Genomic DNA, 13,445 nt, shown 5'->3' on the forward strand with positions numbered 1-13,445 from the left:
AACTACAAACAGGACTAAAATAAACAGAAATCAGAGGGGGCTAGAGAATGGGTGGTGACTGGAAAGGCTGGGTCTAGTTTGGGCAGTCTCTCCAGAAGGTGGAGCTCTCTATCTCAAATGCCAACAAGGAGCCAGCCCTGAGAAAATCTGAGGGAGGGGCCTTCCAAACAAGACACACAAAAAAATGCCAGCAGCTTCTCTAATCACACAAGATACTGGTTCTAAAGTGACAGACAGGGCTACATAGCCCACGTATGCCTACTAGAAAACATATTTACGTTTCTGATCTCCGAGATTTGGGGAATCTGGTACTGGTATAAACATCTTCTAGATGTTTAAATACAGGATCTATTGGAAAACATGTTAAAAAAAATAGTGGGAGATTAAAGAAATGAAAATCACAGAAACAACAATATTAAAACACATAAAGTACATCTTTCATGCTCCAAAGGAGAATTGTTGGAACTGTTAGTGGATCTCTCCAGCCAAACATAGCCATCCAGCAGAGGTTTTGTTGAGAATGAAAGATTGAGTTGAATAACTGAATAGAAAAATATAATTTATATACACATATGTGACCGTTTAGAATAGGAACAATTCACTTTGAAAAAAAGTTTGGACATTCCTACGATGTTGATATAAACTAAGCAAAATAAACTCATGTGTGAAATTATTAGATATGCTTGTAATGTCAGGGTTAATTTGAAAACTTGCCTCTAGTAATACTGATACATCTCCAGTGATATTGATACATCTGTGGATTGAATTCCAATCCAAATTCATCTGCCCTAAAATCATCCCTTTCTAATACGTGTATTGAAAGACCCAAAATAGCCCCAGGGTCTGCCTCACTTTTAAGAATATTCTAGCCAGACCAAGGCAGGTTTCCCCGATATGAGCAGCACATACTGTATCCAGACAAGAATCGATTGTCATCAAGGAGGCCACTGAACTACCTCTCAGTGATTGAAAGGCAACTGGAGGATTCTGACCGGCAGCGGCAGGAGATTTGAGCAGAGCTGTGGCTAGGGATCTGAGATACAGAGACAGAGATGGGAACCAGAAAGGGAGACAAAAAGTGAAAGAGGCACATTCCCAGATGGAGCCATTTTATTTCCAAACTTGAATCAAAACAGATACAGGCTTTCCTATCTCCACACTGGATTTTCGTCTTATAAAATAGATTTGCTACCAAAATCCTTCATAAAATCTGCCTTGCCCTTGGCAGTAGGAAATAAGCAAAAAGTCAAAAGTTAAAAGGTCATGCATAAAATATCATAGCCACCAAGAGAATGATACAATAGTCTCAAATTCTTCACAAATCAATGATAAAACATTAAGATCGATTTACACTTCACTATATTTGTAGCACTTCAAGATTTTTTTCTTCATATATTTATGTTCATATTTCACAAACATTACAAAAAGACTATCAACTTTTTCATAAAATAGAAAAACAAAACAAAGCCATCACACTATAAAAAAAAAATCAATCTGCAGAACATAAGCTTATTTAAGAACAAAAATTAAAAGAAAGCGAACTCACCCCAAACTAAAATATCTTCACCAAAAACTCTGTAGTCTTCCCAAAGGAGTTCTTAACGCTCAGATTTTTGGTTGGTTTAGCCTCTCTTGTATGTACTGGTTTTTGTGTATCCTGATTCCCAGCTGTTATTCCAGGGAGAATTTCAAGAAAGAACTTCAAGCAAGGTCTGGGGTGGGATCCAGTGCAAGTCATTAGGCAAATCATTCACACATAAAAGCTTTAATGAAACTCACGTGTTTCATTAGAAACAGTGGTTGACCCTTTTTCTTTTACTCCCTTTTCATCCAAGAGAACCCTTTAAAGGTCTAGAATCATTTGTTGTCTGTAACTATGGCAGCATTTGGCTCATAATTCTGGGTGAAAATATGCCATTTTAAGAAACTCTGCGCATGTATTATATTTTCTTTGCTTTCTTAGAGGTAGATAACCTCAAACTAAGGTCCAAACATTGGTCCCTTCAAATGATGTAAGAAAACAATAGTATTAAATGAGAGTAGCTGTCAAAGAGGAAGAACTAAAATCCTGTTGTTGTTTTTTTAGGAAAAAAAATCTTTAATGATGTTTGTGTCTGTGTATATATGGAAAAATGACCTACCAAAAACCCCCCCAAAAAAACAAAACAACCCAAAACACCATAGAAGAAGCCAATACAATTTGCCAGTCCAGCCAAATGGTTGGAATTGACTGTTGGAAGACACCTGGCAGATTAAGTAATTCAAATCTCTGACTTTAGAGGAAAGGGAAAAGAGGCTCAGAGACAGTAAATAACTTGTGTCTGTCCATTAGCATGTTAATTTGCATGATTATTTTTATACACATACAGGCACACACACATACACACACTGTTGCATTTACATCTGTTTTGTACATAACAATGCTACTGGCTTGTACAATAAATGAAAAATAAGGGGTGCCTGGGTGGCTCATCAGTTAAGCGTCTGACTTCAGCTCAGGTCACGATCTCCCGGTTAGCAAGCTCGAGCCCTGCATCGGGCTCTGTGCTGACAGCTCAAAGCCTGGAGCCTGCTTCAGATTCTGTGTGTCCCTCTCACTTTGCCCCTCCCCTGCTTGTGCTCTCTCTCAAAAATAAGTAAACATTTAAAACATTTTTAATAAAAAAAAAAAAGAAAAAGAAGGGTGTACACTTTCACTTATTTCTTTGCCAGAAGTAGGAAATGCCCAACTTTCAAATGAGTGAAAAGGTTCCTCTTCCTCTCCACTGATGAACTGGCTGTATCATGACCTGGCCTTGGCAGTCCCTGCAAAGAGCAGGGTGGGGGCAGTGGTAAAAGTGGCAGGAAGGAGGGCAGAGGCACTCAAACCACAACTGGAGTCCCTTGCTATGCCGAAGATGTTCCCACTGGCAGTGAAGGCTTTACACAAAGTCAAGCTTGGGCTATTGTAACTCCTAGACCAGGCTGGTAGGAGACAGAAAAGAGGTGAAGGAACCAGGTATGCATCACCCTGGAGAATATGAGCTAGCGTTCCTCTCACCACAGAGGGCAGAATTGAGCAGTGTGTGTCTTACCTAAATTCTCCAACTGTCAACTTAGATGAATTTACTAAGTGTAGTCACAGTTTCTAATTACTGTAATTTGTATATGCATATAGACATCAAAATATTTAAGCCTAATGTACAGTAGTATTAATAGCTACTTTACCTCTTTCCATAAAATTACATGTGGATATAATTCTAAGGTAGTTTCTTAAAAAATATCGTTATTTTTAGTATTCATCATAGATGTTATTCTGAAAAATCTTAAGTCGAGCTGTATATATTAACATTAAATAACTTAAAAAAATAAACAATACATTTCATATATATATGGTTATATATATATACCAAATATATATATATAATACCATATGTATATGGTATTATATATATATATCAAAATAGCCCAATTTTAAAGCCATGTAAGTGAAAAAGTTGAGTTTTCAAGAATAAACTAGACCTTCTAAAGGTATTTTTTCATAATTTCAATATTAAATGTATCTTCTTTTCTGACTGTGCCAAAAATATACACACTGCTCTTGGTAATTTATGTCAGAAGTATTCATTATGAAAATAAATAAGTTAGTTCATTTGTCTGTTTTCACTTGTTTCTGTAATGACAAATTTATCCTAAATCTAAATGAATTTGCTCCCAAAAGATCTCCCCTATGGAGACAGCATAACCAAAAAACTTTACAATGTACAGATATCCACTACATGCAATCGTGTATTTTCTAATAATAGTGGTAGAAAGTAACCTTCAAGTATCGTCATCATCCAACTGGACTTACAGAGAGCTATCCCATAAAATTAACACTCTAAAGGAAGAAAGTTATTTGAGAAATTTGTCCTTGCTAGAACACCTTTGTTGAAATTCCCATAGGAAACAAAACCATCTATCCATAAAGCACACAGGGCGCTTGGTATCTAGCACTGACCTTAATGTGCACACAAGTAACACTGCTCTGAATGTAAAGTAAACTCTACAAGCTAAAGAAGAGCCCACATATGCCACCCACAGCTGGAAGAATTTCTTCTGGAAAGAATTCCTTGACGAAGACAGAACGCAAAGCTATTTCAGCTCCTAGTCCTGCTTTCTGTAGCCGTGAGTATTGGTGGTAGTTTGGCTAAAAACAAAACAAAACAAAACACAAAAAACAAACAAGAACAGAAAGACTGGTCCACTTGGAGAACCAGATTTAGACATTTTGTACTTATGTTAGTCAAACACATTTTTCAAAAATTAAATTAACATAAAGTCTGCAGGGAATGGAGATTCCATAACTCACAAGTAACAAGGGGAAAGTAATCAACTAAAAAGTGCATCTCTTTCCAAAGCAGGTGCAGGAGGTCAAGATTCTGGAAATTTTCCTCTTTCACAGGTTTTGATCCAGCCACTTGATGTAACTATTCCTAGTCCGGATTCCCACTGAGAAGTTGGTGGGCCAGCTGGTGAAAATCATGCATCCATGGAAGCCATCCTCAAAGTGATCCAGGGTCACCTCCACACCTGCGCTCTCCAGACGCTTTGCATACATGATCCCATCGTCTCTTAGGACATCATGCTCACACGTCAGAATATAGGTCTTCGGGAGGTGCCGTAGGACTTCCTGGTCTGCAATGAGCGGGGCCGAGCGAGCATCCAACAGCTGAGGGATCTCCCTCAGAATCCTGGCGTTGCCGGTGGTCTGCACCACAGGCTTGTAGTCCTTTGTGATGGATGCAGGCAAGAGGGACGTCCAGTTTAGACGGGCCCTGAGGGCAACTGCCTCTTCCACGTCCATCGAAGTGTGGTTGTTAACAATCATCGCCTGGACAAAGTCATAGTTGCCTTTGAAGTAGTCCACCCAGTACTTCACCATGACGTAGCGGGGCAGGATTGGGGTGTTCACATTTTGCTGGTAAGAGGGTGTGTTGAAATCTAAAGCTTGAAGAACTGGATAAATTAAAGCTTGCACTTTGAGCTTGTTTTTGAGGTTGGCATCTTGAGTAAACTGGAGAAGAGGAAGCAGACACATTATTTCCTGCTGCATGGCTCTTTGTATGGAAACCACACCTTTTAAAGTAGCTGAATGCATTACCTGGAATCAGTCAAAAGGTTCTAACTAGGAAATTTCTACCAGACATGGTATTAAGTAACACGGTTTATAAAATAAAAACTTCCCCACCACCCACCACCAGCACCACTCCCCACACATGCATCAAGCTGCTGGATGTTTACTAAGAAAGTTATGATGTTTGCAACCCATGTTTTTAGTGAACACTGCAAATGCATGTGATCTCTTAGGTCTTTAACCCCCCGTGAACACTTCACTTGTATCTATCCTTCGGCACTAGCACACCTTGCTGGGTACTATGGATGGATAACATGAGAACTTTTCTTAGTTCAGTATTCTGTGCAAAGTGAAAAAAGGCAATGGCTTTCTAGGGAGAAACAAACTAGTCTAACTCTTCCAGAGGAGAAGGGTAGGAAAAGCTAAATGAACAGATGATGGGACTCCAAAGTGTTATAGCAGGACCTCAGGATATCTCCTCTGATGAGCATTTAGTCTTCATGCTGCATAAGTGAGAATTTAAATAGTGCTGGCAACATGCCCTCCATTCTCCTTAATGAGCATGTGCCCCAGAGTTGAGGTTAAATGGGAATGTGAACGCATCCTCTACCTCATCAGATCTCCATCCCCCCATGCCTTCACAAAATGTGAACACACTGCCTCATTTTCCAATCCTAGGGTCCAAAATGGTACACATTTGCATGTAACATCTAAAAGGCAGCTAACTAGGTCACTGGGTTTTATAGGCAACTAAACAACCTTCAAGGTCACTTTAGCTGTACAATTTTGTTTCACGTCAGAGTTTAGAACCCCATCCCCCAGGGAAGATATAACTGCTCTGTAAAAGCAAAAGGAAATGATCAGTTAATAGTACTATTAATATGTGCCAGGAATTGCATATACATCATTTCACTAAGTCCCAGCAATAGTCCTGCAATCAGATGGCATTATCCTCATTTTCCTGAGAGTCACAGATATTCAGGGGCTTGCCTGAAGCCCTGCAGCTTCCAAAGCAGGGAGACTGGATTCCATTCCACTGCTAATTTTAAAGCCCATGATCCTCTCCCCACTGCACCAGGACTTTCTTCTTACCACATCAGAACACATGTATACCAAACCCATCAGTGCCCACCGAAGTTCTCTATGTACTGCAATTTGAGAATACCAAAAGAAATCTGGAGATGAGAAGACAGAGATGCTCTTCTAAACTTGTTTAATCCATCAGAGGAAGAAAATATACTTATCTTTGAATTTACACAGCCGCCCAAAATTTTGGGTGCTATTAGAGCTAGATAGTTTTAACCAGAGAATTTAACCAGGTAAGCTCAGGTTAACTGGTATTATAACACTCGAAGTGGCTGACCCATTTTAATTTTTTTTCTTTTAGATTTTAAAAAATGTTGGGAAACACTTTTTAGCTTTTCAGTTTGACTCAAAGTTCTAAGGAAACAATCTTAGCAACTGGAATTTAAGCAAAAATATTTTGCAAGTCCAATATGGAAAAGAAGCTGGAGATACTTGATTTCCATGCATATTGCTGAGGAGCAAGAGAGCCCTATAAACTGTTAGCCCATCTTTCATATTAATTGTAATCAGGGACTTTCCAAGGACTCAGAGGTGACATCTCTTTCAATTACCCCTCTTGCTACTTCAGAAAGATCCGAGAATTCTCCCAGCACAGTCATCTGAATAACTTGGCCCCATACTGACCAGCCTACCTGTTAAGCCTTTGCCATACATAGCGAAGAATATGTGTGTAGGTCTGCAGGTTAGCAAGAATCCTCTTACCACCAGCCTGCCACGGCAATCTGTTACCTGTTGGCCCAGAGCAGCGGCCAAATTCCCACCAGCACTGTCACCAGAAATGCCAATTCTGCCCGGGTCAACCGAATACTTGTGTAAGACTTCTGGCTGCAGAAAATACTTCGTGGCACGTACAACATCATGAATTTGTGCAGGAAAATAAACCTTTGGAACTAGCCTGTATCTGTGAAGACAAAAGTTGTATTCATTTAAGGACTTCAAGTCTTTATAGGCCCTTTAAAGTTTATGGGGAAGCTGGTTCTTTTGACACAGAAGTAAACAGGTAAGGATTGAAATAAATATAAAAATGAACCATTTTCTTTTTTAAAAAAAAGTTTATTTTGAGAGAGAGAGAGGGTTGGGGGGGGGGTGGAAGCATGAGTGGGGGAGGGGCAGAGAGAGAGAGGGAGAGAGAATCCCAAGCAGGCTCTCAGCTGACAGCTCACGAACCGTGAGATCATGACCTGAGCCAAAATCAACAGTTGGATGCTTGACCAACTGAGCCACCCAAGCACCCCTGAGCCATTCATTTTCTTGCAAATCAAATAGTTTAAAAATGTAATGATTTTGGGGTATCTGGATGGCTCAGTCGGTTAAGCATCCGACTTTGGCTCAAGTCATGATCTCAAGTTTAGCTCTGCATCAGGCTCTGTGCTGACAGCTCAGGGCCTGGAGCCTGCTTCGGATTCTGTGTCTCCCTCTCTCTCTGCCCCTCCTCTGCTCACACTCTGTCTATCCCTCTCTCAAAAATAAATAAACATTAAAGAAAAAGGGATTAAAAATGTAATGATTTTGTATTAACAATAATCTTTCCCCCCTTTTTTACCATCAGCCATGAAACACAACTTCAAAGTTAAAGGTGGATGTTGATTAAGATATGGGTAGAACCATAACAGATTTGGGAATTTTATTTCTGGATATCAGTGTTCAATTCACGACACTTATGGATTAGAAGGTGACTTGGCAACATTAACCACTTCATTGATCTCCTGTTTAATGACTCCATATGGGATCCTTCATGATTTACTTGAGAAACATAGCAAAATTGTGTCAGATACCCCATCCATGATAACATCTTACAAATCCATAGTTGCTTGTAGTCTCTGCTTGGAGTGCCCTCTCGGCCTCCTCCTTCTTTCCCTATTAATTCTCACTCAGCCTTTAAGCCTTACTCATGGGTTTGGACTCCTCCAGGTAGATTTCCTTGACTATAATAACTCCACTTGCTTCTGGGGCTGAGCTGGATGCCTTTCCTTGATCCTTCTATGTGCTGGAGTATATTACTGTTCTTACTGCCTCATCTTAAAATGATTTATGTGTTTCCTCTGAAGAGTATGTTCTCTGAAATCAGGACTATGTTTTATTCATCGCTGTGTTCCCAGTATCTATCAATGTGCTAGGCACGTAATCATCCATCCAGTAAACCCTTTTATTAACATACCTTCCTTTTGCAGACAAAAGAAACTGGGGCACCAAAAAGTTACTTTATTTGTAAAATAAGTCAAACACAGATAAAAACAAGGTGGAATAGAAACTAAGTACTTAATTAAAATCTAGTAATATTAAGAATTCAGGTCTCGGGGTGCTTGGGTGGCTCAGGCAGTTAAGCGTCCTACTCTTGACCTTGGCTCAGGTCATGATCTCACAGTTCATGGGTTCAAGCCCCATGTCGGACTCTGCACTGATGGTGTTGTGCCTGGTTGGAATTCTCTCTCCCTCTCTCTGCCCCTCCTCTGATCGTGCTCTCTCTCTTCAAAGAAATAAACAAACAAACAAACAAAAAACTCAGGTCTTTTCATTTTCATTTTATAATTAACATACCTATTCTTAGAAACTTATTTTCTCCCATCTAAAATCCAGCTAATTATCTTTCCATTCAATGCAAATACAATCAAATGAACAAACATTTGTGAAATACTCTGAGAAGTAGTGAATATTGATTACTGCATTTTAAAAGTCCTAAATGTGACATTCCTTCAGTGGTTACCTTATAACAGACAAAATAATTTTTCTAATTTATTTTTTATTTTCCTATCTGTGGTGATCATTTAATCATCCAAAATGTTTTTTGTCCCATTGAATTTCATTATGCCCTAAAGTGGCTGCTATGCCATACAGTACTACTATCCTACTGATCAATGAGTGAAAGGAGTAGGATTATACAATTGTGTCCACTAGATGGCACCATCTTATATGATTCCATTTACCCCCAGTTTTAGGACTTGATCTCAATTTGAACTTCAGTTTACCAAGCTGAATTCTTAATTCTTTCAATGAAATAAAAACACATGTCCTTCATGAGTCAAGTTGTGAGAATAAGGGCTATTTTGTCTCAGCAAGATTCCATATATCATAATAAACTGTTTTCCTGGTAGCCCAATATGACAGAGCATATTCTACCAGTACACATACATGAATTGAATCTTCAGATGTTATTTCCCAAAAGGTCTAGTGACTTTGAACCAAGAGAAATTGGTGGGACACTTGAGTGGCTCAGCTGGTTAAGCATCTGACTCTTGATTTCAGCTCAGGTCATGATCTCACAGTTCTCGAGTGCACACCTGCTTGAGATTCCCCCTCTTTCTCTTTGGCTCCCCTACTCACACTCTGTCCCTCTCAAAATAAATAAATAAACTTAAAAAAAAAAAAAAGAAATTTCTAATTAAGAAAAAAGATACCCTGCTACTGCCACAATCTTATCAGTTGATTAATAACTGGCTCAGATAACAGAGTAAACATACTTAAAAAAAAAAACAAAACAGATTATAATACAAGCATCTTCCTGGTGCCCTTAAAGATCTACCTCCTAAACCCTTCTCTTTGTTCAAGCTGAAAACTTTCTCTAATTTTATTCAATAAAAAGGGACACTATTTTCATTGATTTGAAAATATAGTTGAACTATACATTTCTGAGGTCACCTAATTCAAGATAAGCCTTGAAAGTAACTTGAATTTGACCTGAGAAGTATAATAAAAGTTGTGTAATATTTTTGTAGCCACAGAACACTCAAGAGTCAGAAGAAAATTTATGAGTGCTATAGCCAAAGAAAGCAAGTATATGTGTATTTGTCTGCAGGTTTGTTTAAAGATAGGTCTCTGCAAAGTACTGAAAGGATTCTGACTTTTTTTAATTTCACAATTATAGATCTTGAGTTAAAGCACCTGATGAATTTATGGCAGATATAGTCACAATTTGCCCAGCTCACTGCAGGGATAGATGACTCTGCAGTGCTGGCTTCTGCCTATCTGTTAACTGCACATGCCTCCTGCTATAGAAATACAAAATTTGCTTGTAAACTCAGGAATGAAGCTTAATCAGTTTAACACATGTGTACACTCTATAAAAATTATCTTATTTCTGCTAGGTGAGGCACCCGCCAAATATGCTACAGATGTGTTTCACTCAAATTGCAGGGCAAACCCGTGGGTTTAAGAATGAGAACATGACGGGGTGCCTGGGCGGCTCAGTCTGTTAAGTGTCCAACTTCAGCTCAGGTCATGATCTCATGGTTCGTGGGTTCGAGCCCCGTGTTGGGCTCTGTGCTGACAGCTCAGAGCCTGGAGCCTGCTTCAGATTCTGTGTCTCCCTCTCTCTCTGCCCCTCCTCTGCTTACGCCCTGTCTCTCTCTCTCAATAAATAAATAAACATTTAAAAAATAAAAAGAAAGAAAAGGATGAGAACATGAGGCTCCAGGAGGATGCATAACTTGTCTACAACAGCTGATAAGTGGCAAAGCTGTGTGGTGAATTCACCACTGACTTCAAAACCCACATGTAACCCCTGCCTTAAAAAATATTCTTATTCTTGAAAATCCACAGCCTTTTAAATGTGTGTCTGTGTGTTTTCTCATGACCTCATCAAAGCAGTAAATTCTCAGAACTATAGACTTTTGACATCCCAGGACACCCCTTATGATTTCAATGGTTTTGCAAAAATATTCTCAAACAAACCACCTAGCACAGTGCCTGACATGTGATGCATCTTTATGAACATACTTTTATTTCTTCCAAACAACACTTTAAGGATTTATTTTACACTTTTACATATAAAATATGTCATATGGCACCACCTGTGGCAAGGAAAGTGATAAGCCATATGGCTTTAAAAAAAAACATAAAAGGGGCGCCTGGGTGGCGCAGTCGGTTAAGCGTCCCACTTCAGCCAGGTCACGATCTCACAGTCCGTGAGTTCGAGCCCCGCGTCGGGCTCTGGGCTGATGGCTCAGAGCCTGGAGCCTGTTTCCGATTCTGTGTCTCCCTCTCTCTCTGCCCCTCCCCCGTTCATGCTCTGTCTCTCTCTGTCCCACAAATAAATAAAACGTTGAAAAAAAAAAAATTAAAAAAAAAAAAACATAAAAAAAAGAAATTGTTCCTAACCTACCTACTCTGGGGGCACATTGTCAAGGCCTCTACTTCCTGTATTCTATGCGTAGTTCAGGGTTTCTCAACTCAGCATGCATCCTAGGATAACCCTGGGAGTTTTACAAAAACATTGAGGCCTGAGGCCATCTATGAAACATTCCAAAGTATTTGGTCTGGGGTGGAGCCTAGCATGTCTATATTTGAAGGAAAATCCTCCCCCCACAGCCCGCCCCCAATAATTCTAACGCACAGCCAAACTTGAGAAATATCACTGAGTCCAGCCCATACAGTCACTGTTCTACGAACACATCGGCCTGTTGCCTTCCCCAGTGCTTTGTTCTCTATTCTCTCTGCCCTTCCCCCAGCAACTCATCAAATGTTCCGATCCTGTAAATTTAATCTCAAATGCCACTTCTTTCATGAAACCCTCTCCGAGTCCAGCCAAAAGTCACTCTCCTTCCTTGGAGCTCTCAAAGTCGAACAATAGGTCATAGCACAGACACCTCTATTTCCTCTAGAAGTAGATGGAAAGTCATAATTATGTACTAAAGAATCTGACGTACACGTACCTAAGATAAGCAGTATCATGTCTCTGGTCTGTTACTTTGTTACCTACTTTATTCAGGGTACCAGGGAAATGGAGAGATGCTCAGAAAGACTTACAAGGTCTTTCTTAAGTCCAAAGCAGACATGCACACAAGCCCAGAGTGGGGGGAGTTGATCAAAACCCACTGAAGTTGAAGTCCTGAATGACACTAGCATTCTATGAGCATTGTGATACACGTTGTCCCTCAAAATAACCTCACCTGGCAACAGTGTGTACAAACTTGAGCTGCAGGCAAGGACACTGAGGTTGCTTCATCCAGTGCCACTTAGGTGAAAGATACAGGAGATATACTGGAATGAAATTATACTCCTTTAGATTCAGTAGGATTAAAATAAAGTCTCCTTCCTTTTTTTCTTTTTTGGCTTCCCCACGCTCCCTCTTACCAGCTCCTGAGAAGAGTTCAATAGATTCACCTTGAGAACATAAAAAGGTTAATTATGTTCCTCAGTCTTAAAGAATCCCTGTCTTCAGCAGGGGTTATCTGAAATCAATTACATCCCTACTATGCTCTCTATTTGAGAGAGACAACTCCAGAGGAAGAACCTCTTTATTCATCTACCAGGCAGATGCTTTTTTTCTATTAAAGAAACACAAAAATAAATAAATAAGATTAAAAAATAATAAAATAAACATATAATAAAATTGCACAAAAGTGGAAGCATAAAGGTTAAGGTTAAGGAAAGTTCTTCCTTTCTGTTTCTACTCTCAAAATCTGCCCCTGCAATAGTTTTGACTGCCAGCCATTCAGCAAGGGAGAGCTGAGACCAGTGAAGTCTTGGCTGATTGGACAAGAATGACATTCAAAAGAATTGACAAGAAGTCAGGATGTTTTGCCAAAACCCTAGGAGTGACTGAGCCTAGAACTGTGATCCCACGCTCTTTCTCTGTCTCTCTCAAAAACAAACATTAAAAAAAGTTTTTTTTTAATGAAGTGATTCTTTGATGCACAGTTCACAATTTAAGACTTTCTGAGACTTATCTATATACACAGCAGGGATCTCCCCAGGCTCTTGGTGTTTATCTAAACTGCCTCCTCCCATTCAGACCAAACCTTGCCTATACCCACAAGGGTAACAAAGGCGCCAGAGCACTCCCAGGTGGCCATGAAAGCCCAAGAAGGCTTAGTGCCTCCTCCCCCTGGCCTCCTTTCGCGATTTCAGAAGCTAAACGATTTCAGAAGCTAAACGTAGCTTCCTAGAGCTCAGGTGTGGGTGGAAGCTGGCTTCACAGCCTCACTGTGGTTTGCAGTCAGGTGCTCTGCAGCTGCATCACAGGCTTTTTGTAAAAGCTCCGATTACCCCCTGCTCCCCAGAAATTCTCAAAGACCTAAACCACAAGAGAGGAACCAGTGGATTTTTCAGGTTACTAGAAAACACAGCCAAGAAGACATTAGTCGAATATGTCTAAACAGGAGAGATTCATTAGCTAAGGATAAGGAAGAAAAGAAAACAAGCTACTTCTTAAAAGAAGCACATTATCTCTCTCTAGCATTAAGTTATTTGTGACGTTGGCCTTTACATTGGCTAAAGTTGGCCTGGACTGAGTGAAAGGGAAATTTTCAAATCTTTCCTTCTTCAG

General features: G+C 39.8%; 1 protein-coding gene across 2 annotated transcripts in view; it reads right to left on the minus strand.

Moving 5' to 3' along the window:
• Positions 1-2,581: 2,581 nt before the first annotated feature.
• NCEH1 (neutral cholesterol ester hydrolase 1) overlaps positions 2,582-13,445 on the minus strand; it is a 58,962-nt gene continuing 48,098 nt past the window's right edge. The window contains exons 1-3 of one of the 2 annotated variants that reach the window (XM_047875538.1): positions 12,067-12,275; positions 6,911-7,082; positions 2,582-5,035 (exon numbers count right to left, since the gene is read on the minus strand). In XM_047875538.1, the coding sequence (XP_047731494.1) occupies positions 4,418-5,035; positions 6,911-7,082; positions 12,067-12,122 (846 nt within the window). In that variant the 5' untranslated portion in view covers positions 12,123-12,275 and the 3' untranslated portion in view covers positions 2,582-4,417. Of the gene's footprint in view, positions 5,036-6,910; positions 7,083-12,066; positions 12,276-13,445 lie in introns of those variants that run through there. The other variant, XM_047875536.1, reaches the window with a different exon arrangement.

This window comes from Prionailurus viverrinus, chromosome C2, assembly GCF_022837055.1.
Source record: "Prionailurus viverrinus isolate Anna chromosome C2, UM_Priviv_1.0, whole genome shotgun sequence".
NCBI lineage: Eukaryota > Metazoa > Chordata > Mammalia > Carnivora > Felidae > Prionailurus > Prionailurus viverrinus.